At 40.7% G+C, this 26,693-nt stretch overlaps 1 protein-coding gene across 1 annotated transcript in view; it reads left to right on the forward strand.

Annotated features, from left to right (window-relative positions):
* Col25a1 (collagen type XXV alpha 1 chain) overlaps positions 1-26,693 on the forward strand; it is a 400,930-nt gene that overhangs the window by 253,314 nt on the left and 120,923 nt on the right. The window contains exons 6-7 of the mRNA XM_048333577.1: positions 14,132-14,158; positions 14,308-14,334. Coding sequence (XP_048189534.1) covers positions 14,132-14,158; positions 14,308-14,334 — 54 coding nt within the window. The remainder of the gene's footprint in view (positions 1-14,131; positions 14,159-14,307; positions 14,335-26,693) is intronic.

Consider the following 26,693-nt stretch of genomic DNA (forward strand, 5'->3'; position numbering starts at 1 on the left):
ACTTAGTAAGAAGGAAAAGATAGGAGAGTGTCCACATAAACTGGTAGAAAAAAAGTGGTCCCTAGGCCAGAAAAGAAATGGTAGAAGAATATTAGAAAGAAGAAAATTATACCATTCATGGTAAAGGTTTGTTTTTTCTTTTTAAAAGAAAAAGGTAAAGTATGAATAGAAAGGACGTTGCTGAGAATCCATTGATTCAGCGGAAATAAAATTCTTGCTGGGCACAAGTAGTTTGCTCCTATAACCCTGACTACTCAGGAGGCTGAGATCTGAGGATCATGGTTCAAAGCCAGCCTAGGCAGGAAAGTCCCTAAGACTCTTATCTCCAATTAACCACTAGTCAACAGTCAGGAAGTAGAGTTATGGCTCAAAGTAGTAGACCACTATCCTTGAACAGCAAAGCTCAGGGGCAGCATCCAGGCCCTGAGTTCAAGCCCCAGGACACAAACACAACCCCCCAGCCCCACCCCCGAGAGCTACAATAAAATGAATAATGTCACAGTGAACTGAAAGTCATAAGTGAGAGGGAAGATAAATGACAAAAAGAAAAAGAGAATGTGTGATGGCAGAAAGAAGAAAAAGAAATTGGAAAAGTGATGAGTGAGCCTTTGTCTTTGGCAGTACCGATAATGAGACATAGTGAGTGTATCACAAGGACAGTCTGGAACCAGTCCCTCCTGCTTTAGTCTGATTTGGTTGTACTTCTGACCTCACAACTTTAAGCCTCAATATGTAGGCTTCTTTATGACTTCTTGAAAAAAAACAACAACATGGAAGATGGCAGCTTACATTTCCTAGTTTCCTTTTGCTTTCGTTGTTGTTGATAATGATGGTGGTGATGTTTCGTGCATTCTTTTTGGTTTCTTCTTTTTTTTCCTGTCATTGCTGTTTCATGATGCTTTGCTAAAATTTACCAAACTCAAGCCGTGTCTTCCTGGGAAGGAATTATTCCTGGCTAACATGTTATGTTTGAGGGGACAGTATTTAACTTGGTCTTCGTATGTTTTAAATTATCTACTAAGCTCTCTCTAACCTAACACTTCAGCAATTCCCATATTTCATGTTTGTCTTCCAATCCAGACTTTTTTCAGAGTCATAGAGGCTGAGTTGGGGGGCAGAGGGAGGACAGCAAGCTGCTCTGAGAAATTTGAGAAGCCTGTGTGTGTACACAAGTGTGTGCATATCTGCCTGGGTCTGTGTGTGTGCACACACATATGCACATGTGTGGAAGGCCTTGATTCACTCATTATATTCTGGAACTCTGATTAAACCAGTAATGTACTCAGACTTGAGTAGATGAAGCCAGACTCTCAGAGTTACCATTCCCCATTACCTGTGTTACTTGGTATATAATAAAGAAAAAGATAATACAACTCATTAATGTTTTAGACTTTGGCCATTATATTAAATAATATTGTCACGAACCAGACTCCATTGTGCTCCAGGTGGCTTACATTATTAAGGGTACACATAGTATAACAGCTTGTTTATTTTATTCAAATCCATATTGCTTTATTTTTACACGGTCACTTGTGTATTTAAAGGCTGTAATATCAGCTCACAGTTGAATTTTAGTTCACAATTCTCTCCCACTGAAATGAATTGAAGAACTTCTGTTACCAGCTTTATGCTCTTTTCCTTGCTAATATATTGCTCTTGATTCCATCTGGGTTAAGGTGAAGAGCGTGTGGGATTTCATGAATAACGAAGTTAATCCTTTACTGCTTTGCATCTGTGGAAGCTATTATTCTATGCGCCACTCATCCTTGCATCTCAGAGTGTTGATATATAGAAAATGTGCATTTGGGGTGGTTATTGCTGAGGATTGAGCTCAGGGCTCTACCACGTGTGAGTCAAGTGCTTTCCTGTTGAGCTATACCCACCATAACAAGTTTTTCTGAACAAACACATGCATTTTGTACTTTGAATTGATTTTTAGTGAGACTATTCTTTGAGAAATGTATCTTTAGTTACACAGAGGGGTTTCAATCCAACAGGTCAGTTGATGAGTATAATGCGTCTTGATCATGTCTCCCCTTGCATCCTTTTCCTCTATCTCTCCCAACCCCACCCATCCCCTCTATTTCACTTGATGGTGAAAAGAGGGAAGCTACTATGTGGGAGGAGCAGATGAAGGATGGTGTGTAGGGTGAGGCCCGGCACAGGCACCTGGGTTCAACTTCCTCTCTATTGCTGTGAGCTGTATGACTTCTGAGGATGTCTCTGTCTTTTGCCTTCAGTTTTGCCCTGTCAAATGAGGGTCCCTGGGTTGACTTCACCTGTAACTGAACATAGTAGTACTTCAAGCAGTAACAGCACACAAGGTGTTAACATTCCCGGCCTAGAGGGATGCCCACATGGCTTTCTTCTCTCACGAGTACTCACACAGGAATTAAGCTGTTGAGACTTGATCTTATTCTTGACTTCAGTTCATGTATAGGCACATAATTTAATCCTAGAGTGTAGAAATATGGAGCTGATCACAGTAGTGCTTGCCCATAATCTCAGCTAACTCAGAAGGCAGAGAACAGGAGGATCATGGTTCAAAAGCTAGCCTAAGCAAAATGTTAGCGAGACTCCTTTCCATCTCAACAAATAAGCTAAGTGTGGTAGGGCACACTTGTAATTTCTGCTGTGTGAGAGACATAGGTAAGACCAATGTCCCTGGTTGGCTCTGGACAATAGCACAAGAGCCTTTCTGAAAAAAATAAAGTAATATAAAAGGGACTGAGGGTGTGAATTAATGCAAGGCCCTGAATTCAAGCCCTAGTACCACCAAAAGGAGGAGAGGGGGGAAAGTGGGGAAGAGGAGGAGGAAGGCAAGCAAAGGAAAGACAAAGTCATGAAAAAACGATCATCATTTCATCATGGTTAAATATGGTTATTCATGCCAAAAAAAACCAAAACACCCAGTTGCATGTACATTAGGTGTGCACAATTCTCTTTAAGAACTGCAATTTTGATTCAGAATATTGTCTATCTGAAGCCACGCCCTGGTAACTCACACCTATAATTCTACTCGGGAGGATCAAGATTCAAAGCCAGCCTGGGCAGACAAATCCTTGAGATGTGTAGCTCTTTAGCCCGCATTGCCATTTAAGGGGGTTGTGCAGTTAGGGCTCCTAGCAGATCGTCAGGTGATGGTGGCATGATGATCACTGGGAGGATGGCATACGCAGAGATACAGATAATGATGGGGCCAAGGGCTTTCGAAGGCCAGCTGGTGTTCAGAGCTGGCTGAGGAGAGGAGGTATATGGGAAACTGACAACATAAGGCAAAAGGGAAAGAAAACAGCACATTATAAAGGACCCAGATGCTGGAAGAAGGTCACATTTTATGGGGTAGGAATCTGAGGGTCTCCCAAAATAAATTTCTACCTGGTCCTCATGGAGCATACTTGTAATGTAGGAGGATCATGAGTTCAAACCCTGTCTAGACTGCCATGTGAAGAAAATGAACTTGTAAAAACTGTGTGGATTTTGATGGGGATTTTCAAACATTCTCAAAAGGAAGAGTAAATTGTATGGAAACTTGCCTCAGGCCTTAGGAAGAAATCAGGCACTGACTGTATTTTATAGATCCCTTCTATTTGTTTTGTTTTTGTTTTATTATGTTCAGAATTGAAACTTGAGCCTATACACACTAAGCACATGCTCTACCATTGTTTGTGGCTCATTGTTTGTGTTCTCAAGCAAAGCCGAGATACCATGCCATTACATTGGCAAGTGCTGAAGCACACCTCTCTTCACTGACAGGGCATTGAAAATTCACCATTTCATCAGCAGCCCTAAGACTACTGCAATTATTCATTGATAATTCTGCAAAGTCAGTATCTCATAATATCTGAATTTCCCCTATTTTCTTAGAAACATCTCTTCCAGATGCTTTGTTTAAGGCAGGGACTGAAACCCTCACTCTGTACTCAATGTTATTATGCTGCAGTCTTGTATACTATAATAGTTCTATTTGTCTCACCCCACCCCATGACGCCCGTTTCTCTAGAATGTTTGTCCCACATGTAGACGGCTTTCATTCCGATTTGGGCTACTTCATCATAAGTGTTGCTAGCTATGTGTTTTCCTAGCTATGTGTTTTTTTTTTTAAACCACAACTACGATCCAAGGTATTATTAGCTCTGATTTACTTTTTAGAAAAAAAAATGTTATAAAGCTGTGATATATTTCTAAGTAGCCGGGCATGGTGGTACATACCTGTAATCCCTGCTACTTAGGAGCTAGAGGCAGGAGGACCATAAAATTCCCCTACATCTGTCCCCTAAGCAGCTGCAACTAAAGGTGCGCACCACCATGCCCAGTACCTAGTTAGAAAATTTAATCTGACAAAATTGTGTAGGGTAGAGTAGTAAGAAAAAAGTCAGGAGAGGCTGAGGCTTATAGATTGCTGAGTTCACAAGGGACAGACATGCAAAGATGGGCATAGACTCAAGGATGTTGTGGGAAAGCAAATCTATAGGCCTTGGTGTTACATTAAATTTACTCAACCATTCCACATCTCGCCTTTGGTAAACAATGCTGCAATGAACATGGTTGTGCTGGTAACTTTACTATGGCCTTGTTTGTGGTCACCAGATAAATGCTCAGGAGTGGGATTTCTGGGTCATAGGGGAGCTCTGTTTAGTCTTTTGAGGAACCTCCATACTGCTTTCCAGAATGTTTGACAAGTTTACGTTCTTCCTGACAGTGTAGTAGCGTTTCCTTTTGGCCACATCCCTTCCAGCATCTGCTATTGTTAGTTTTCTTGATAATAGCCATTCTAACTAGGGGTGAAGTTGAATTTCAGTGACATTTTATTTTTTCCCCAGTCCTGGGGCTTGAACTCAGGGCCTGGGTGCTGTCCCTGGGCTTCTTTGTGTGCAAGGCTAGCCCTCTACTACTTAAGCCACAGTGCCACTTTCCTCAGTGCTGTTTGATTTGCTTTTCTTTTGTGGCCAGAGATGTTGAACATTTCTTTATGTGTCTGTTGGTCATTCTTACTTCTTCTAAGGAATCTCTCTAAGTCTTTAGGGCACCTGTGGCTCATGCCTGTAATCCTAACCATGGGAAGCTGAGATGGGAAGGATTGAAGTTCAAAGCCAGCCTAAGGAGAGCAAAAGTTCATGAGCCCTTGGCACAACTAAGATCTAGGCATGTTGAGGCACACTTGCTATCCTAGCTATGATGGGAAATCATAATATAAGTGGATCAAGATCCAGGCACACACCTTGACAGGAAGTGAGAGCCTATCTTAAAAAAAAATAACCAGCTCATAAAAGGGCTGAAGCTGTGGCTCAGCAGGAGAGCACCTATCTAACAAGTGCTAGGCCCTGAGTTCAAACCCAAGTGTTGCCCCCAAGAAAAATACAAATAAATAAATGTACTGAATTAAATATAGCACTGGGATTTTAAGCTTGTTGGAGTAGCAATGCACTTAGCAAAAATAGTTAAATCAGGAACCTTTGTTGTGCAGCTGACAAGACATTGAGAATTCGAGCTTGAAAAGCTGGAACTTTAGCTTATGGCACATCTACCCTAGCTCAGCAATCTGGTGCAAAGAAGAAGTGTAGGATTGGATCTTGGGAAAATGTATAGGATGTAAGGCACGTGGTGGGAGCCTTGATGGTCTATTTGGTAGCTGATGAAGGAAGTAGAGCGAAAAGGAAAAAGGAAGGCACAAATTTGGGCATTGTGGGTTTTGTTGGACTTTGTCCCCAAAGCTATTGTTCATTTGGCTTTGGTTAGGATGGGGTAGGCCTTCTCCAAGGCTAGGGGATGAGTTTAGCAGCTTCCCTTCCATAGTACTTTCCTGCCAGCGCCTCCCTCCCAGCCCTCAATCCTCATGGACTTCAGTTCATGGTCTTCTATTTTCCAGAGAAGACTTCTCCAGTTCTTTTCACAAATCTCATTTCCTGCTCTTTAGGGAAGTTGGTGGATACCCAGGAAGAGAGGAGGCTAAAAGACCACGTGTCTTCTCCTTGTCTCAGGAGAGAGTGGGGGAATTTGTGTGAAGACCATGGAGAAAATCCAAGGTCATGAGTAAAGAGATTCAAGTGAGAGAAAGCTGAACAGGGCCAAGCCGGAGAGGAATGAGCCAGGGGGTCAGTAATCGATTACATTCACTCTTCAAGAGGAAGGAGGGAGACAGTATGGAGAGTGTACACCTGGGCATTGTGTCAGTCATAGAAATCTGTGCAAACCTTTGGAGCATCTCATCATGAAGAATATGCAACTTCTATTGGATGCTTGAGAATTGTAGTTTTTAGATGAATGCTATCTATCTATCTATCTATCTATCTATCTATCTATCTATCTCTGCTTTGCCTGGCTGTTGTTTACATTGTCTGTTTGTATTATTGCTTCATTTCCTCTGAATATGAGTCACACTGAAGACAATATTATATAGACAGCTTATACTATTAGCTGTAGACATGGGGCTCTAGGCAGTTAGAGAACAAGTTGACACTTTCTTTCCTCAAAAGGAATGTTTAGAATTCCAAGTCTTTCACCATGGGGATCATTTTATTTGACCTTTGATAAATAAGCAAAGACCAAGAAAAAATTTCCCAAGTTAAAAGAAGCTTTAGCAATCTCTTAAAGTATTCAGAGGCCAGGAACAAAGAACCATACACTAGGAAGAAGGGACACTTTGGTTTTGATTGGCAGGATCAGTCAATTACTGTACGTAATTTGTATTGTGTTAGGGCAGAAAGCTGGAATGAGCCTTCCTGAATCCTATTGTTTTATAAACCCTTAATCTTAAACAGTATCAATATGACATTTGAAAGTCTTTAAAGTATTTATTTTTTTTCTAAATTCTCCTTTAGTCCTAACCCCCCACTAATTGTTTCCTGATGGAAGCCATTGATGACTTTCAACTGATGGCAGATGCATGCAGACGCTTGTTCAGGGCTGGAATGTACATCACAGAAAAGCCCATAGTCAGAAGAGGGCCCCAAAAGTAATACCTGTAAAAATTAGTTTTCTACTAACTAGGTCTGCTTTTGATATTTCAAGTTGTGCATTGTATCTACACCTTCTTCTGTTTGATTTCTTTTCATCTTCAAGGCAAAAAGCAAGGCGTAAAGTCTAGAGCTGTAGGTGTGTTTATAGTGGTACAGTAATTGCCTTCCCTGGCTTAGCAGAGTCCCCCCTCTGGTAACCACTGTGAATCTGATTCTTTCATGATTCTTTTTATGGCACTACTTTGAACACCAAAGGTTTTGTTGTATTCTTTTCCTTCTGGATGTGTGAATCCAGCAGGAAATTAATTGAGCACCTACTTTACATGAGGGTTGACCCGATGGTTCTAAGGCCTCAAGGGGCATCTTGTTCTGGTCTATCAAACAGTGTGGTTAGAATGACAGTGAAGTTTTAGTTTGGTTTGGCTTAGCACTCATTCCTAAACCATCCAGGTGCATTTGCATGTCTTCCAGCAATTCCCAACCCATTCACTTAGACATGGCTCAGGATTTCTCTTTCCTATGTGTTTACTTTCTTCATCCTTAGGTCACAGTATTTGGAAGAGAAATTTGATGTTTACCACAACAAAAATAGGAAACATAAAGTGTGTACTTAGCAATCACATCTGCTGGCAGGCTAGGCACTTTGTAAGTTGTTTCATGTATAGTACTTCATGTTAGCCAAGCGGTAGACATAGTATTGATGAAGAAACTGGGGCTCATTGGAGACTAATTCACCTGCCGGAGGTGATGCTCTGAGGGTTGATAGAATGGCGATTGCCTGAGCCCCCCTGGAGAGGGCTGATCATAGGCACTGCTGAGCTGTCCCCTGCTCCCAGGTAGCCACCAAGATGGAGGGAAGGTATTATGCTTTCTTCCTCCTTAAACAACCAGGGCATCTAGTTTGTAATCGAAGAAGCAGGGGATGGGGGAATATAATGAAGGTGTATTCTGTCCCGAAGTTTACACTAGAAATGGGGCTTCTGGGTACTATATGTGTTCTCAGTGGTGATTATAAATATCTCTTTTTCCCTCCTTTCCTCCCTCCCATCCTTCCTTCCTTCCTCTCTCCCTCTCACTTCTATTTCCAATTAAACCACCTAGAGCTCCCAACACTCTGTATGTGTATATGTGTGTTTATGCCAGTCCTGGGGGCTAAACACAAGGCCTGGGCACTGTCCCTAAGTTTTTGTGCCCAAGGTTATGACTCTTTCACTTGAACCACAGCTCTACTTCCAGCTTTTTGGTATTTAATTGGGAATAAGAATCTCATAGACTCTCCTGCTGAGGCTGGCTTCAAACCAATGATCCTCCAGTTTCAGCCTCTTGAGTAGCTAGGATTATAGGTGTTGAGTCCAGCAATGCACTGTATTTTGAATACAACTCTAAAGCTGGAGTTTGATTCTGTATGATTTCCTGATTCTGTATGATTTCCTGGAACTTCAGTATTTATCTGGGTCGAATAAGTTAAGGCTAATGCTTTTGGGCAAATTGACGATGTTGTAAGCTTTCCAATGAGTAAGGCTTCTTGGTCTGTGTTGATGATCTGACACATCCCGTTTACAGGTTTTTGTCAGTAGTTCTACTTCCTGACTATCCCCAGAATCTAAAAATTTCCCCCATGTTCTCATGGCTGAACCATAATTCAAACTTTTGCTGCCTCTCTTGGATAGCAGCAACAATTCCCTGCTCTCAGAGTTCCCAAAGCCCCTTGTGCACTGCCTCTGTTAAATGGACAACAGAGTCCAGCCCAACACCAGACTGCAGATAGCCAGCCTCCCAAACCCTTCTGCTTTTTCTATCCCCTATCCCCAGCCCCCTTGCTACATCTGCTCTTAGCGTCCTGAACCTCATCCTTCTCTTACAGCATGGCGTTCTCTCACTCTTACACATGTTCTTTGCTTCTGCTTGAACTGCTTTACCCGCCTCAGAGCCCCTTATTTCTGGCCACCTTCAAAGAGCCCCTTGCAATATCACATTTCAATTCCAGCCTTCCTACAGCACAGTTATCCCACCCATCCAAACCATCCTAATACATCTGCCCTCCAGACCCGGCTCCTTTCCCACTGATAGTCAGCTACAAGTACTTCAGAAGTAAACCTTGTGGGACTGGAAATATGGCCTAGTAGCAAGAGTGCTTGCCTTGTATACATGAAGCCCTAGGTTTGATTCCTCAAATGAAATAGAAAATGGCCAGAAGTGGCGCTGTGGCTCAAGTGGCAGAGTGCTAGCCTTGAGCAAAAAGAGGCCAGGGACAGTGCTCAGGCCCTTAGTTCAAGCCCCAAGACTGGGGGGGAAAAAAAGGAAACCTTGTTAGTGGGTCCTCCTCCTTCTGCAACATGGGGGAAAGAGAAGAGGTTATCTGTAAATGTTATCTCCTCTTTTGCCCATGATTTCTTCGGCAGCCCTGACTGCAAGGATTTCTGAGATTCTCCTTGTCCTTTTGCCTACTTTTACTAGAGTTTCACTTTGTTTGTACAGTTGTCATGTGCAAAATAATAATTCCCTCTCTAGGTCTTTTCCAGCTCAAAATGAGCAAAACTTAAAGCTCTCATATATCAAAGGCTATTGTTAGGACACCTATAGGCCCTGGTGACTGCCTCACCCAACTAAATCATTTACTTTTATATAGTTTGAAATACCATCAAATAGGGCTGGGGATATGGCCTAGTGGCAAGAGCGCTTGCCTCGTATACTTGAAGCCCTGGGTTCGATTCCCCAGCACCACATATACAAAAAATGGCCAGGAGTGGCGCTGTGACTCAAGTGGCAGAGTGCTAGCCTTGAGCAAAAAGAAGCCAGGGACAGTGCTCAGGCCCTGAGTCCAAGGCCCAGGACTGGCAAAAAAAAAAAAAAAAAAAAAAAAAAGAAATACCATCAAATATTTCTTGAGTATCTCGCATTGTGCTCCTCTTAGCTTTTTTTTTCTTTTCTCTCATTTAGTTGAAATAGCTGAACACGAACGAAAGACTCAAACTTGGGGCATTGTGAAGGCAGACATAAACTTGGGGTTTTGAAAAACCAGTGTAGGCCCAGAACAAACAGGAAGGTGGTGGACTTCAATTTTCAAATGTAAAACCATTTGAACAAGCATGAATTTGAAGGTTTGCCACTGACATTTATAAATAGTTCAGTAGCAAATCAATAACACGTTAACTACACTCTGAAAGAAAAGTTCCACTCATCCCTTCAAATAACAGCTACGTACCTTCTGAGCTCCTCTCTTCATGTTTATGCAATTAGGGACTAGAAAACTAGAAAGGTCATGTCTCCAATGTGCTTATTTAATGAAGTGGGCCTTACAAAATATCAATCTGGAACATTCTAAACTAGACCAGGAGAGGAGTCAAAAGAAATCTGTGACTCATTTCTTATTTACAACTTCTGATTTCACCATATTTCCTTTCTTATGACCTACATGCTCTTTAGCCCCAATTTTACCTTCCCATAATTACCAACCAGCCATTGATGTGGTTGTTTGAATGACACATGAAATATTAACTTGTTAAATGTGGAGGAGTTGGAAAATACAAGATAACTGTGTAGAAATATCTATCTGTAAGCCATATAATCGGCTGTTAGTTTGGGTTGAGGCCTATCCTTTAATTAATACTTGATTGGTGTTTTTTTAATGTCTAAACAACAAAGCCAGACTGAAACCATGACATAACATTTATGTTTAAGATTAGTAATTGAAAAAAAAAACACCCAGCTATTCTTTTATTTGTAATGTTTTAACTTAGAAAAGAACCATGGCTTCCAACTTTTGGAATGCCATGTTTAGCAAGATACTCTCTGCATTTCTTGAAATGGAACCCCTGTCTTCGGAGGAGAGGGCCAGTTCAGAAGGAAGAGTGGGGTTTCAGTGAGCAGGGAGGAAGACACCTGCAGTTAATCCCAGCCACACAAGTGAGGGGCTGGAGGGGCCCAGTGGCCACAGCTGTGAGTGGAGGGTGACCTCAGCTTTGCTTCTGTCAAGCTGGCAGGTGTCAGGACGCCATGCTGTCTGCCCTGAAAGCGGCAGTACTTTATGGCTCGATTGTCCGTAGCCATGTCTCATGTGGTCATGAAGTATAAGCACCTACTGCCCAGGCCAGTCTGGATTACAAGATCACTAGCTGACACATGGGTGGCTTTAGCCTTGGGGAAATGGACTTTGGGAAAAAGAATCATCTCTGTTCCCTCCATGGAAAAGGATTTCAGGAGAGCCGTGAATTCTACATTCCATGTAGCCCCAGCAAAGTGTTCCAGGAGAGTGTGGCACCCCAAAATCTCACCCACAAAGCCAGGGTACACTGTAAAGAAGAGGGCCTTTGTGAAGACATCTGCCCAGCCAGGGTCCACAGGAACAGCTGGCTTTCATGTACTTAGATTTTCCTCAGAGTCACTTTCTGTTTGATCTTAGTAAGGTGTTTGGCTTTTTTTTTTTGCCAGTCCTGGGCCTTGGACTCAGGGCCTGAGCGTCCCTGGCTTCTTTTTGCTCACTTGCCACTTGAGCCACAGTGCCACTTCTGGCCATTTTCTGTATATGTGGTGCTGGGGAATCGAACTGAGGGCTTCCTGTATACAAGGCAAGCGCTCTTGCCACTAGGCCATATCCCCAGCCCAGATAACTACTGCATATTTTTTTTTTTTTTGCCAGTCCTGGGCCTTGGACTCAAGGCCTGAGCACTGTCCCTGGCTTTTTTTTTGCTCAAGGCTAACACTCTGCCACCTGAGCCACAGCGCCACTTCTGGCCGTTTTCTGTATATGTGGTGCTTGGGAATCGAACCCAGGGCTTCATGTATATGAGGCGAGCACTCTTGCCACTAGGCCACATCCCCAGCCCAGTGTTTGGCTTCTGTACTACACTATCTGGCTTGTTGAGGACAGCCACCATGATTTTTTCATCATCTTGTCTTTCGTGTGAACTCTTCCTCAACCAACATATGTAAAAGTCAAAACAGAGCTCAGTAATACGAACCTAAGTCAAGCCTGGAATGCCCATTATGTTGCCTAAGCTTTTTTTTCTGAGCTTCAAAAGGCTGCCCAAGGAGGTCATGATTAAACATGTCTACCCAAGTGTCCAGTGCCTCTTGATAGTCATCCCTTCCATCATTCTCCCCATCCTGTCTGTTCCCTCCCTCCAGACTCATTTTGCATTTCCTACTTCCTTTATTCCATGTGGATATTGAAATATTCTGCCTGTGTCTGTATCCATTTCCTTTTCCATTTTATCCACACAACACCTATCTTCTTACAAACTCATTTCTTAGCTAACTTTTGATGGTAGGCACCCTCATTGTTTTTAATCCTTGGCTTTTCCTTTGCCCTACCCAAACGAAAACCCTACTAGAATCACACTACTGAGCATTTATACGTGTTACAGTACCTAATTTCCTTATTGGACTGCAAGAATTATTCATTTGATTTACTGACAATATTAGTTCACAAACTTTGAAAACCTGGTGGCAATATTTAGAAAATACAAAGCATACTATGGTTGTTAATATTAAGTCCTTGATCACCTCACAGCTGTTACTTGATTGACCCCCAGTGAGAATGGGAGTTAGGGGCCAATTTCCTGTGGCTGACTCTGGGCAGAAGGCATTGCAGTAGGTGACTCATAGCTTCTGAGACTTAGGGTGGTCTATGTATCCCAGAATGGGGATGCTTGCTAGAACTTGATTTCTCTTCCTGCCCTGACTTGTACTGTCTCCCCAGTATAGCTATCAAAAGGACTCCTCCAGAATATGTAAAGAATTCTGCATCTCTACCCATCTCAGTGCATATGCAGGCATATAATGTCTAATGTGCTCTAGAAAGCGAATAGGATAACCAAATGGAACAAGCATGAAAGATGTGTGCAGTTTGTGACAGAAAATGCAAAATAAGTGTATGAAAAGGGTTTTCACTAATTAGTATGGAAATACACATTAAAAGCAGGTGGATTTATTAGACTACCCCACCAGAATACAAAAAATGGAAAGAATATAAAATAACAAGTATTGATGAAGAAAATAGATTCTCCCATCGCAGATATGGGCGTACTTGGTAGAAATCTTTTAGTAAAACAGTTCAGCCATATCTATTGAAACTAAACATACAGATACTTTCTTACCTAACAGTGCCATACACATCTTATGGAAATGAATATAATATTCCACCAAAAATATTGTTAAAGCTAGATCTAAAACATAACTGCACATGATAACTTACTCAAGTGTCTAGGCATTCACACACAAACAGACTAAAGGAGAAAAAAAAACCCTTAGGGGAGGAACCCAAAGGTGAAACTTCTCTCAATATTTCAAATACTATTTATTGAAACAAACTCCAGGAAGTGGAAATGTGGGCATGGTGGTGGTGGTGGTGGTGGTTAGTGCTTTGTTTTTTTTCCTCTTTGGGAAAGCAAACGGGGGCATGCAGTAAAGGAGGGAGGGTAAACAAATGCAATCATGCTTTTCGTTCCCCCATGGAAAGTGATTGGAGGAGAGAGTTGACTGTGTATTCTATGTAACTTGAGGGAAAGCAAAGGAAAGGAGGGTTATATTGTCGAAAATAGAAATATACTCATTACCTGACTTATGAAATGGTAACCCCTCTGTACAATACCTTAATCATAACAGTAAGATTGTCTTTTTAAAAAAAGAAAATAATCCTTATTAGGATGTTTATAGGAATGCTATTTGCAATTGCCAATATTCTTTAAAAGAGAATGCCTGAGAACAATGTCGATCAGTAATAGGATAAACAAATTATGGCATATTCGAGGAGCAATAAGAAAGAACAGTCTGCAACTGGATGCAAAATTATGGATGAATAAAAGCAGCCAGAACAGCTGTGTGGCTCCATTTATGGAATGGACATAGGTAGGGAAATTATATTGCCAGAGACCAGAATGATAGCAACTGATACTGTAGGGCAGTGCCAAGGTCACGAATAGTATTCTACTTCTTGTTCAGGTGTGTTGGCTTCATGCAATATGTGTTCTGCATATCCTAAGTATATTATAACAGTGTATATCCATATCGTACTCCAGCTACATTATAATGACGCTTTACAGACCAAAATGCTTTGGGAAACATCAAGAACAGCTGTACCTCTGTGTCCTTTGTATAAAACTTTTAAGCAGACTTGATAGATCTACAATTGTTTTCATTAACTTCCCCCTCCCTCTTTCTTCTTTTTACAGGGTCCCCCTGGACCAAAAGGTGATAAGGTAAGAAAATCTATGATAGAAACCTAGTTAACATTGTTTAAAAACCCATAGTGGCATGACCCCATAGTGTGTTTTATGTTTTAACCATGTGAATAAGGGTCACATATGGAACTTGACTAAAGCCATCATCCTATCTTCCCATTCTGCAGGGAGAACAAGGTGATCAGGGGCCTCGGGTAAGTTGTTCTCTTCTTATCCTAAGGAAAAAAGTAGTTTCCAGCTCCCGCCTTAATGAATGAGGGTCCCCCAGCATGATAACTGCTTTTGTGCTGCAGAGTTTAGTAATGGCTGACAGATGCCGTCCCACTTGTAAGTGAAAAGGCCTTGCTAATAATGAATGTGTTTATCTCATGTATTATCTGACTTTTATGGCTATACGTAAAACATGTTTTCATGATGAGACCTACTGATCAAGGGCCAGAATCACTCCTACAAATGATCAACAACCACCTTTCCAAGGACTTCAGGTCCTTCAGATTTGCATGCCTTGTTTTTGCAATTTCCAGCCCGTGTGGACTTCTCTTGAATTTGACCTTTTTCTGCAGTTAGACTTTACGTGCTATTGCATAAATATGTTTTAGGATAGATAAAAAAATAATGCATGTTTATGTCTTTATTATTTTGCATAAGTTTGAATAATGCTTGAACTTCTTGGGGAAGGGGTGGGGACTTAATCCTAGATTTTTTAAGATGGATAAAAGGTGTAACACCATTTCAGCACTGTGGGAAGGAGGGCATTCTTCTTGTCTCTAAAGTGGCCCTTTCAACCATTATGACCAATGGCAAGTGCTTTGTTGTTACCTTGGTAGTGCCAAGTCCTCGGCTTCACATCTGTGCCTCATTACCCAGATGTTCAGACATACTGTTCCAATGATGTAGTGGCTCAGACATACCTCTCAATTTTCTCATGTCACTGTGCACAAAAGCTAGGATTGGGTGGAAGAGAGGATGTTTTTTCAATATATATAATGGAAAAGTACATTTGAAATTTCCAGGAGGTTGGGAACCGAAACGAGGTAGGTCTTTCTGTAAGATGTGCAGACACATCTGTAAGATGTGTCTAGATCGCTATTGAATTCAGCAATACTGCATCTTAGAAATCTTAGTAGAATACGCAGATGATATAAGCTCAAAAGTCATTTTTGTGTTACTATGTCTCTGTGGTTCTTCAACTGGATGCAAGTGCTGCTGTGATTTTTTCCTTTTTATTCCTCAGTCACTTCTTTGTATAGGAATAATGACTCTGCTTAGGGAAACATTGTAACTTCCTCCTGTCAATTACTGTAGTTGATGAGTCATTTTCAGCTAAACACTCATCTTCATGGTCAAAGAGGTTCAACATGGTGCCATCTACTTTCATGAATGTGAATGGAATAAAATGCTCATAACCCTTAATGATTAGACTTTCCCTATTAGTGGTAATAGTTCACATAGCCTGTCTCTCTGTATTGAATATCATGTCTTTCTCCATGCAATATCAAAATCACTCAGCTCGCCCTCTCCAGGTAAGAGGGAGGAACTTTCCATTCTGAGCACCCTGCCCTTGGCTGAGGAAGTGCAGGGCTGGTTCACAGCCTAGCTGTCATCAGTCTGCACGCAGTCCTCGTTTGCACAAAGGTGTGTTGGCTTTCATCGTTACAAAGAGTGATGATTGATTATAAAGCTAGGCCAAATTTTCTGAGTGAAACCTGAAACCATCTGAAATTCACCTGGTTTCATGTTGCAGTACAAACGAAGACTTGGACTACGTTCCTTGAAAGTTTGGCCAAAGTTCATGAACTACTTTGACAAACCCAGTCTGCCTTTCATACAGATTTCAGCCAGTTTTCACACTGACTGGGGCCAATTTTCACACAATTCAGGGTCATTTAACATTTGGGGTGGAAAATGGCCGAAAAATGGATACTGTTTTCTCTTGGATTTTTTTTTTTTGAAGGGAATTAGATTTAATTCAAAATGCTAGATGAATCTGAATGGGCAAGATCCTCGGTGTTCTGGAAGGTAGATGTGAAAGAGGAGAGCCCCGCTCTATTGTCCAGATTTCCCCCAGATTCCTAGTGTGGAAACAAAGCAGGTCACAGGCAGGCTTCTTAGAATTTCATAAGCATTCCTTTCCAGTAAGATAGTGCTAGTTTACTTACTAGGAGATTTATCATATAGTGAGAATGAAATGAGGATTTCATACTTGCAGAGAATCAAAAGTTAGGACTGGAAATGCCTTTATAATTTTAATTAAAGTTAATGATTTGATTAGGTACACAATTTCAGGTATGTTGACTGCAGACTTCCTTCCTTCCTTCCTTCTTTCTTTCCTTCCTCCCTCCCTCCCTCCCTTCCTCCCTCCCTCCCTCCCTCCCTTCCTCCCTCCCTCCCTCCCTCCCTCCCGTTCTTCCTTCTCCTTAAGACTAGCTTTTGCTTATAGGCTAGACTTTCATACTTAAGCCTCCCAAGTAGCTGGGATTACATGCATATGTCACTACACCATGCTTATACTCTTTTTTTAACCAGTCCTGGGGCTTGAACTTAGGGCCTGGGCACTATCCTTGAGCCTCTTTGTGTTCAAGGCTAGTGCTCTACCACTTGAGCCACAGTGCCACTTCTGGGTAGTTAATTGGAGATAAGGGTCTCACGGACTTTCCTGCTTGGCTTTGAACTATGATTCTCAGATTTCAGCCTCCTGCATAGCTAGGATTACAGGGGTGAGCCACCAGTGTTTAGAGCTTATACTCGTCTTTTAAAATATAGAACTTGGTATTTGAACATTCCATCCTATCACATATTTTGACTTCCACTTTATACTGTTAGTTTTAAATGATTGTTTCTTTCCAAAATTAACAACGTGATTCTACAACATACTCCATATTTGCATTCATTTCATTCATTGCTAAATAACTTTCCATTATTGCCTCTACACTGTTTCTTTATATATAAGATCCCTTTTTCAAACCTTGCTTTGGTTTCCCCAAAACCAACAGAAGTATATTAAGCCATAATAGTGAATCGGAAAGTAATAAACAATACAGAAATTTTACATGTAAAGCTATTTTGAAATATTAGACATATATTGAGGAATATCTATACATAGACACAGAGAGAGAGAAAGCACATTGCCATGTTTGAGATGCTGTGTTTTGTACAATATAGGCCATAAATGCATCTATCTACTTCTTTCTCCTCTCCTACTACCATCAGACTTAACCTAGAGCTATCTCATGTTCTTGATTACTGCAGTAGTCTTTCAATTAATCTTCCTGCTTCCACTCTTGACCCTGTGTAATCCCTTTTCTTTACAACAGCGAGAGAGATCAGTTTACGTTTTGTTGTAAATTAGATCATGTTACTCCCTGTTTAAAATCTTAGATGGAAATCTACACCATTGCATGTGGCCTCCGTGGACCTTCAAGGTTGACCCTTGCCCGCACCCCTGTCTCCTCCCACCCTAGTCTTCCTCTCTCCCCACTGCGCTCCAGACACATTGCCTTCCAAGTTTTCTCCAGACACACCACACTCTGCCCAGCCCAGAACTTTCTCCTCACTGTCTTCTGGGCTTGTTCTCATTAAGATTTCATCTCAAATACCACCTTCCTTTCTCACTGTCCAATCTGAGTTTCAAAGGATTCTCTTTTATTTATTTACTTGTTGGCAATACAACTTGGTCCCTCTCTCCTTAGAATATGAACTACCCCCAGAAGAAGGTCCTGATCCGCCTGCTTCATCCACTTTAACATCAAATTGTAAGGACTTGATAAGTACTTAGGGAATACATATATAAAATGTTACATTATTGCTGCCTTAATAAGCAGATAATCCTATGGGTGCCTCAAGAAGAACTCTGTGTGCTTGTAGGGATACATCTTATAGAACTATACCAAGGGTTGATAGGAAAGTGAAAGTTCTTATTTTAATGTCTCATTGAAGTGAGGAAGAAGTGATACTTGCACTAGGACTTAATAATTGAACTATCTTTAGAAGACAAGATGGAGAGCATAACATTACATATTCCAAGGACTGGAACTAATAGACACAATATTACACATATAGAAAGTGGAAGGATTTATTTGAAGAAAAACAGTGCTCCATTTTCCAAGAAAACAGATGTAAAATATTGAAATAAATATCTAGCTAAATACATACTTTTTGGTAACACTGAGTTTTTTGTTTTTTTTTTTGTTTTTTGGCCAGTCCTGGGCCTTGGACTCAGGGCCTGAGCACTGTCCCTGGCTTCCTTCTGCTCAAGGCTAGCACTCTGCCACTTGAGCCACAGCGCCACTTCTGGCCGTTTTCTGTATATGTGGTGCTGGGGAATTGAACCCAGTGCCTCAGGTATACGAGGCAAGCTCTCTTGCCACTCGCCATATCCCCAGCCAACACTGAGCTTTTGACCTCTAGTCTTTATATTTATTAGGCAGGCAATCTACCACTTGAGTGATGCCCCCAGCCAGGCAGAATTTTTTATTTAAAGTTATGGGACATTTTTGAATGGCTGATGTAGGAAGCAATGGGGAAACCACTGAAAATGTCTAAGTTTATCATTTGATATGTATTATCTCTGTAGTACCGGGTATTATTGCCAAATGCTCTTTATTAAAATCTGCTGGGCATTAGTGCCTCCTACAGAACAGAATTGGTACAGATTGAAAGCAAGGATACCCCATAAACTTGAACACGTTCCCATGAATATAGACTGTAGCAAGAGTCTCTCACCTTCTGCATGGAAATCAGTAGAGAGGATGAGTCAGCTCAGCTTGAAGTATCAGATATCCTTGAGGAAAGGGGGCATACTAAGAAGAAAGCTTATTACCACAGTGAGAGCTTCTGACATGGGAAAAGCTAGATAAGAGAGCCAAAATTATTCCAGTTTATGGAGCAAAGTTTCACTTTTCCATAGGAACTAGAGTCTGAGTATCTTTTTTTTATCATAATAAAAAATGTTTGGAGGACTTGGGATGTGGCCCAATTGGTAGAGGAGACCTTATCTGGCAAGACAAGGTCTGAGATCCTTAGTTTAATCCCTGGTAAAGGAGGAAGAAGGACAGAGGAGGAAGAGGAGTAATGTAGGAGAAATAGTAGCACTTGTTTGGAAAAAGCAATTGATGTTATGTGTAAAATTCAAGTATAGTGCTACAACAGCCTGGGAATCTCTTTGGCTTTCTATAATGATGGCAAGAAGTCTTCTTAAAGTCCAGAAAAGGAAAACTTTCCCATCAATTCTATAGGAAATTCCTGGTCAGGAATTGGTTAGATTATTTCAGTGCTAGAAGAGACAAGAAGAATGGGATTCAAGAGAAGTTGAGTCCCTTCTCCAAGAGCCTTTGGCCCAAAATGAAAAGCAAAGACTTGAACGTGGGGAAGAAATGGATAATAGCATTGAGGTTACTGGTTTGATACGTGATACAATTGGCCAGAAGAGAGTCTGGAAGATGGAATCATCAGTTGAACTTCTTTATGTCGAATTTGTGATTCTGCTGAGATAGTTCACTGAAATAGCCTCGCAAAGACAAGCCTGAGAGTAGACTCCTGAAATGGTACTAGCCAGGCATGGCAGTGGGACCCCCAGAGCTGAGAAGTGAATCATTAGGGTAGGAAACATGGTGAAAGAAAGAGAGGGCAGAACTTCTCTAGGATTACATCCTCTTGAAACATCTTTAGTTCTGGCCGGGATCAGGACAGGATCTCTGCAAAAGAGAGAACATTCAAAGGATAGAATGGGGACACACCATGTTAAAGACAAACAAATAAGAAACATGGTGGCCAACTGAGTATTTTGAATAAAAAGAGAGCCAGGGAGACAAAGTCTATGTTTTAAAAAAGGCCTTCACATTTGGTGTTGTATTAAAGAGAGTGAAGTCATACTGCAAGAAGGTAAAGGGGAAATGAGACGGAAGTTGCCTGTCTTTTCATCCTGTTAATGGCATATAATTTCACATGGAGAAAAGTAGGCTAACTTTTTTGGCATTTGCTTTTGTTCAGTATACTTTGAGCCAAATTTGAGTTTACAAATATAGGGATAATATAACCATCATAATCGGTTGGTTTGATTCTACGAGGCACAGGAGTGTTAGGTTTCCACAGATAAATGCATCTTGACATTAGGATTTCACTAGTTCTCTGGGAAATGTCATTACAGATTTGCATTTCTCTTCCACTCATTTCTGTGCATGTTGCACATTGGCAGTTAGGTCTTCGGGCTCTGGACGAAGCAGGGCTTTATCTCTGCAACCTGTCACAGCCCCAGACTCGGCTTTCTTCAGTTCATATTCAAAACACAAAGTGTTGAGTGTCTGACTTAGAAGTCACAGTTGGATGACCTGAAGTAGAGGTGTGGAGGCTCCCTTGAATGAAAGGAAGTTGTGGGAGGAAATTACTTCATGTGATCATTACAATTAGTAATTGCACAGCCTTCACTTTTGCTCAATACCTTTGTAGGTAAGTTGTGTCCAGCATTGTGAAGCTTTGAACACTTCGTAAGATAGGCTAGCAGGAAGATGTGTATAATAGAGAAATCACTATCTAATCTGGCTGGAATCAGGCTGGACAGGAATCAAGTTCTAACTGAACCAGTATTTGTTACTATGGCTATGGCAAAGAATAATAAAATAACATATGAGAACTTTGTAATCAGGCTAGGAGTCATTGGCTCATGCCTATAAACGTAGCTACTTAGGAGGTTGAGATCTGAAGATCATGGTTCAAAGCCAGCCCCGGGGCAGGAAAGTCTTATGAGACTCTTTCCAATTAATCATCAAAAACCTGGAAGTGTAACTGAGGTTCAAGTAATAGAGTGCCAACCTTGAATGAAAATCACTAAGTGACAGCACCCAGGCCCTGAGTTCAAGCCCTAGTACTGGCACATGCGTGGGCACACACACACACACACACACACACCCTTATAATCAGTCCTTTATTGTGCTTCTAGTATTTCTTATGAGGAATCTGGGGTAAAGTATCTTGTACACATTGACATAATGGGGCTCAAAGCCATTTCTCACATCTCTACTTTGTGCTATTTCCAGTGGACGAGGCTGTTTGCCTAAGCCAGTTGTGTTGTAAATTGACAGAGATCACAAACATATTTGTGGTTAAAATGATGATGATGATGACAATGATTTATAGTGTTACCAAGCTACTTGAAGGTTTCAACAACTTATAAACACATAGCTTACTTGAACAATTCTAAAAAGAGTTATTTTTATTATTCCCATGTTGTAGAAGAGTAACCAGGACAGAAATTTTAAATATCTTGTCCATAGATGACAGTGGCAGAACCAGGATTCACAACTATGTACTCACAGGTTACCTTTCCCACGTGTTCTCTCATTTAACCTCAAAAGTAATTTTGTGCGTTAGTAGGACCAACATTAACATGGCTGTGTTTTCCCCGATGACAGTTGGAGTCAGGTGAGTCAGGGATGTTTGATTTCCTTCACACAGATCTACCGTAAGGCAGTGCTGGGGGCCAAGCACAAATGTGTAAGTCAGCTCTTTTTACCACAGTGCTAAGCCACATCCAGAGGGCCAAGAGGACCTTGTCCAGCTTTGAGATTTTATGCCTTTCTGAATAAGAAAAATAAATACAAACACATGGCTTTTTTTTCTTCGCAACTATGATAGATTCAAGTGTTCACAAAAACAAAACCATAGACAGAATATACATCACATATTTATTTCCTAACAGTTCTGTGTTACATAGTTGTACCCACAAGTAGGTGGAGTGTAAAAAAGCAGAGCAGTGTTGATCCTCATCTGAAGAATGTAAGATTACCAGGTTAACTTCTGTGTGGGGTGGGAGAGGAGCTGGAGATTAAATCGTGGGCCTTGTACATATTAGGCAAGTGCTCTACCACAGAACTACATCCTTAACCTTCCCCTTGCCTTCTTAAAACCTAGCTTTTACTTCCTCAGCACAGTGACACTATCTGAAAACTATATACCAAGATCCTGGCTGTATTTGCTATTCGCTATTATTTTTACAGGATAACCAGATGAACTAATTGTCTGCTACTTTTCATAAAGCAGTATACATTCTGCAAGTTGATTTATTACTGCTGCTTTTATTTATTTATTTATTTATTTTTTTTATTTTTTTATTTTTTTGGCCAGTCCTGGGCCTTGGGCTCAGGGCCTGAGCACTGTCCCTGGCTTCTTCCCGCTCAAGGCTAGCACTCTGCCACTTGAGCCACAGCGCCACTTCTGGCCGTTTTCTGTATATGTGGTGCTGGGGAATTGAACCTAGGGCCTCGTGTATCCGAGGCAGGCACTCTTGCCACTAGGCTATATCCCCAGCCCTGCTGCTTTTATTTTGAGCCTCTCTTTGCAAAAAGAAAAATCGAAATTCTTGATCATTAACAGAATTGCATTCTCAATATTATAGACACAAGATTTTTGTTTTGTGCCAGTCTTGGGGCTTAAAATCATGGCCTGGGTGCTGTCACTAAGCTTTTTTGCTCAAGGTTAATGCTCTACCACTTGAGCCACAGCTTCACTTCTGGCTTTTGTGTGTGTGTGTGTGGTTATTTGGAGATACGAATCTGACTGACCTTTCCTTCCCAGGCTGGCTTTAAACTAGATCCTCAGCTATCATCCTGAGTAGCTAAGATTACAGGCATAAGCTACTGGTGCCCAGCAATACTCAAGATTTTTAAGGCCTTTCTCATTCTTCTCTGTACCTACTACTGCTATTATTTCACCATTACGTAGACTTTCCCTATCCATCTATCCTCATCATATCCTACCACCCTGGGAATAAATCCAGAGCTTTAATAGTAATGGCTCTTACTTCCTTTCTCATCTCAGGCATATTTGTATTGACATACAAATGTAACCTTCAAAATAAGCAAAATTCTTTTTTTTTTGGCCAGTCCTGGGGCTTGGACTCAGGGCCTGAGCACTGTCCCTGGCTTCTTTTTGCTCAAGGTTAGCACTCTACCACTTGAGCCACAGAGCCACTTCCGGATTTTTCTGTATATGTGGTGTTGAGGAATTGCGTGCATGCTAGGAAAGCACTCTACCACTAGGCCACATTCCCAACCCACAAAATTCTTTAAATATGTAAGAGTGAGTTTTTCAATTAGAACATTCTCAAATTGTGAGAAATGTATTCATCAGCATTAGGCCACAGAATGAAATCCTAAAAGTTATCTTTTGAACATATATTAATCCAGTCTCTCAGCTGGTCTCCATTACCGTGCCAAAGAACACAAGCCCTGATAACTAAGAGATTGAGTGCTTAGGACTCTCAACATCATCGGCCAACAGCTGGTTTGAAATGAGTCCTAAGCTCTCCAAATTTCAATAAGCCACCCAGGAGCTCAACTTCACTATTTTCATAAAATTCTTGCCTCCTCCTTGGGTATTCCGAGTAAATTTTCAAGACAGCTGGGACTATGTAAAACTGATAGCATCTTTGAAAACATCTTCAGCAAGACAGATTAAGTTCCACAAAAGGGAAGCATTTAGAAGTTTGTTTTATTATCTTAACCTTTGTTGACTTGAATGATTAAAACAGATTCTTTGGTTCTGCTTAAAACATTTAGGTCCTGGATATTAATTTGATATTCTTCTTTATTTAACCCTTTGCCTTTCTCTTCAGTCTCATTGAATGCATACTTACTTTGCCCAGCATGTATGGGCTATAAAAGGGACTGAGTATAACACAATGAAAAGAAATTGTGAAAACATTGTTATTGCTCTCCAGATTCTGCAGAAGTTGGCATGAAAACAGCAAGCTCATTACACTTTACAAATGCTCCTTTTGTTTGTTTGTTTGTTTGCTTGCTTGCTTTCTAATCAGAGTTCTCTTTTGCTTTCTAATTAGAGTTCTCTTTTGCTTTCTAATCAGAGTTCTCCTTTAAATGTTCTCTGTCAAACTTTAAGTCTCTAAGGCTGGAATTAAGTCCAGGAACATTTGGAAGCTCCAACACATTTGTCCCAGTATGGATCAATTTAAAAATAAATCATATTTACACACAAGAGTTGATGCGTAGACAGAATTTCCCTTGGAATCTGGTTATGTCCAAGGTTATTGATTCCTACTGAATAGGTACAGTAATCCAGTTGTCTAAATTTGAATGTCAAATAAAGTAATCAGGAACATTTTATACATCCTCACTGTATTAACAAAACAATAGCACAGTAGCTGAATACCTGAAATGTGATCCCTTAACTGAAAATTCTATTAATGAAAGAATACAAAAATCCATCCTCTCCCTCCCCCAAATAGTAATGAAATTACTTCTGTTGAGTAAACTTTTTATGTCATCTTATAATAAAAGCTGAAAAAACCCTTTGTTTGTATTTATAATAAAAAATGCTTTTCTATATGTACCCTTGATAACAGATTTTGAAGAAATCATGTAAGATGATAAAGCATTTGAATGGTACAGTAGATGTGAAAGAAATTCAGTTTAAAAGAACATTTGTTTTTACATTAAATGTCTATTTGAAATGAAATGATTTTGTACATAAAGCTCAATATAAAAAATCCATCCTCATACATGCTCTGTGAAGAATTCTGGATAAAGATATTGACTAGTTTAATAATCATTAGGTTGCCTTTTTGCCTTTAAATACTGTGATCTCCATGTCACGTAATGATTTTGCTCTAGTTTATGGAGTAAAGGAAAGATGTCCTTTATATGTACACTCGTGACTACACATTATTTCAATGGAAGTACTCTTTTGCAATGTTTCCAAGCTAACATGCACCATTTCACATTCCTGAAATCCAGTAGAATGCAATATTTTAGATGAGAGCATATATACCTATATTTAAGATCATTCCAAATGCTCCTTATAAAAAGTATATTGACCAGATAATTTAAGCACTTCTTTGATAGTAATGAATTTGTGATCGTCCTTTAAATCTAAAATTGTATGGGAAATACGTTTCTGTCTTAAGTTTATGCTATTTCCACTTGCACTCAAGCCTAAGATTCTTAGATGTGTTAAATTGTGTAAAATGGATTTATGGTTTGCATCAGAGCCTACAAATGAAGAAAAGTACGTTGGAAACTGATGATTTTCAGTATTTTCTAACAGAGAGAATGAGCCTTTCCGTATGTATACTAACATTTGTATTTGAAATGAACAGAGAAATTCAAATTTGAATTAGAGCTGGTAAGATATTTGAATGATGAGCACATTGGCAAGTAGCAAACACTGCCATTGCTAAGCCCTTTAACAAAAAAAATCAATGTGATAGCAACCCTTAATCCATCAATCCCAAATGCAGAATTCTGTAACCACTGGAGGTGTTGGAAGTAAATTATAACCAAGTCAGAAATCAAGGAAGTAGGAAACAAGAGAGACTCGTGATGCACTGGGATTTACAGACAGGACTAGAGGGCAGGACCATACTTTTTTTTAATTCATCTTTTCAGAATGGGTGGAATAATAGCCGTGAGTACTGACAGATCGCGTTCAGGGAGAGCAGTTCCTGGAGGTCTGAATGAGATGGGTCTCTGGAAAGTCATTTAATGCCAGACAGCCGCATCCTTTCATAAGCAAGCCTGCACTAATGTGTCCAGCAGCTCCGCGCCGCAGACACAGCCTGTAAATCACCACGGGCAAACAGGGCTGGCTTTGTGGGAAAAGGATGTCAGTGGCAAGTCCCTCCTCCAAGTGCAGTTCTGTACCGACTGTGGCCCTAGTGAGGAAGTCTTGCTTGTTATCTCTCAGAAGTCAGTTGAACTTCCTTTGAGAATGTAGATGTCCTGAGAAATCCTTCCTAGCCACTGGGGTGGTTCTGGAGTTTGTTGGGTTTGATTAGCACAAGTGATCATAGTAACGGGAATCATGACACTGTTCTTACGAATGTGCTAACACGGTGGTTTTCACAAACAGATTTCTGGGCTTTTAGACTTTATTAGCTTGAGAATTCAGCATGAATTTGTTGATAAAGGTGAAACAATGACAGCTGAACCCCCCCACATGTTATGCTAAATAGGAGAGCAAAGAAACTAAGGAAGACAACATCAAAATTTTAATTTATAATATATTTGTTTTCTAACAGGTTGGGCTTTTGATTTTGCTTTTTGTTGTTGTTGTTGGTTTGTGCCAGTACTAAGGCTTGAACTCAGGGCCTTGGCAGTGCCCTATAGCTTTCTCACTCAAGGCTGGCACTTTACCACTTAAGCTACAACTCCATTTTTGGCTATTTGGTGGTAAATTTGAGACTAGAGTCTCAGGGACTTTTCCTGCTCAGGCTGGCTTCGATTCACAAGCCTGAGATCTGAGTCTTCTGAGTAGCTAGGATTCCAAGCATGAGCCACTGGTGCCCGACCTCTAATATGTTTTTATTCCTTGGGCCATTTGTTAGGCTTGCTATTTTTAGAAGCTGAGTTGATTTATTTATCATTTATTTTAATTGTGGCCCAACCTTGAAATACCTCGCCAGAACCTTGACCTCATCTTTGAGCGGAGGCCATCATTCTGTGAGGTTTCCGGGATTGCGAAAGGGAAATCCTTTCGCTGGTGAGGTAGGAGTACCAAATGAAGAATGTGTCCAGGAAGGAAACTGTGATGATGACAGAGAAGA

The sequence above is a fragment of the Perognathus longimembris genome, chromosome 24 (assembly GCF_023159225.1).
Source record: "Perognathus longimembris pacificus isolate PPM17 chromosome 24, ASM2315922v1, whole genome shotgun sequence".
Taxonomy (NCBI): Eukaryota; Metazoa; Chordata; class Mammalia; order Rodentia; family Heteromyidae; genus Perognathus; species Perognathus longimembris.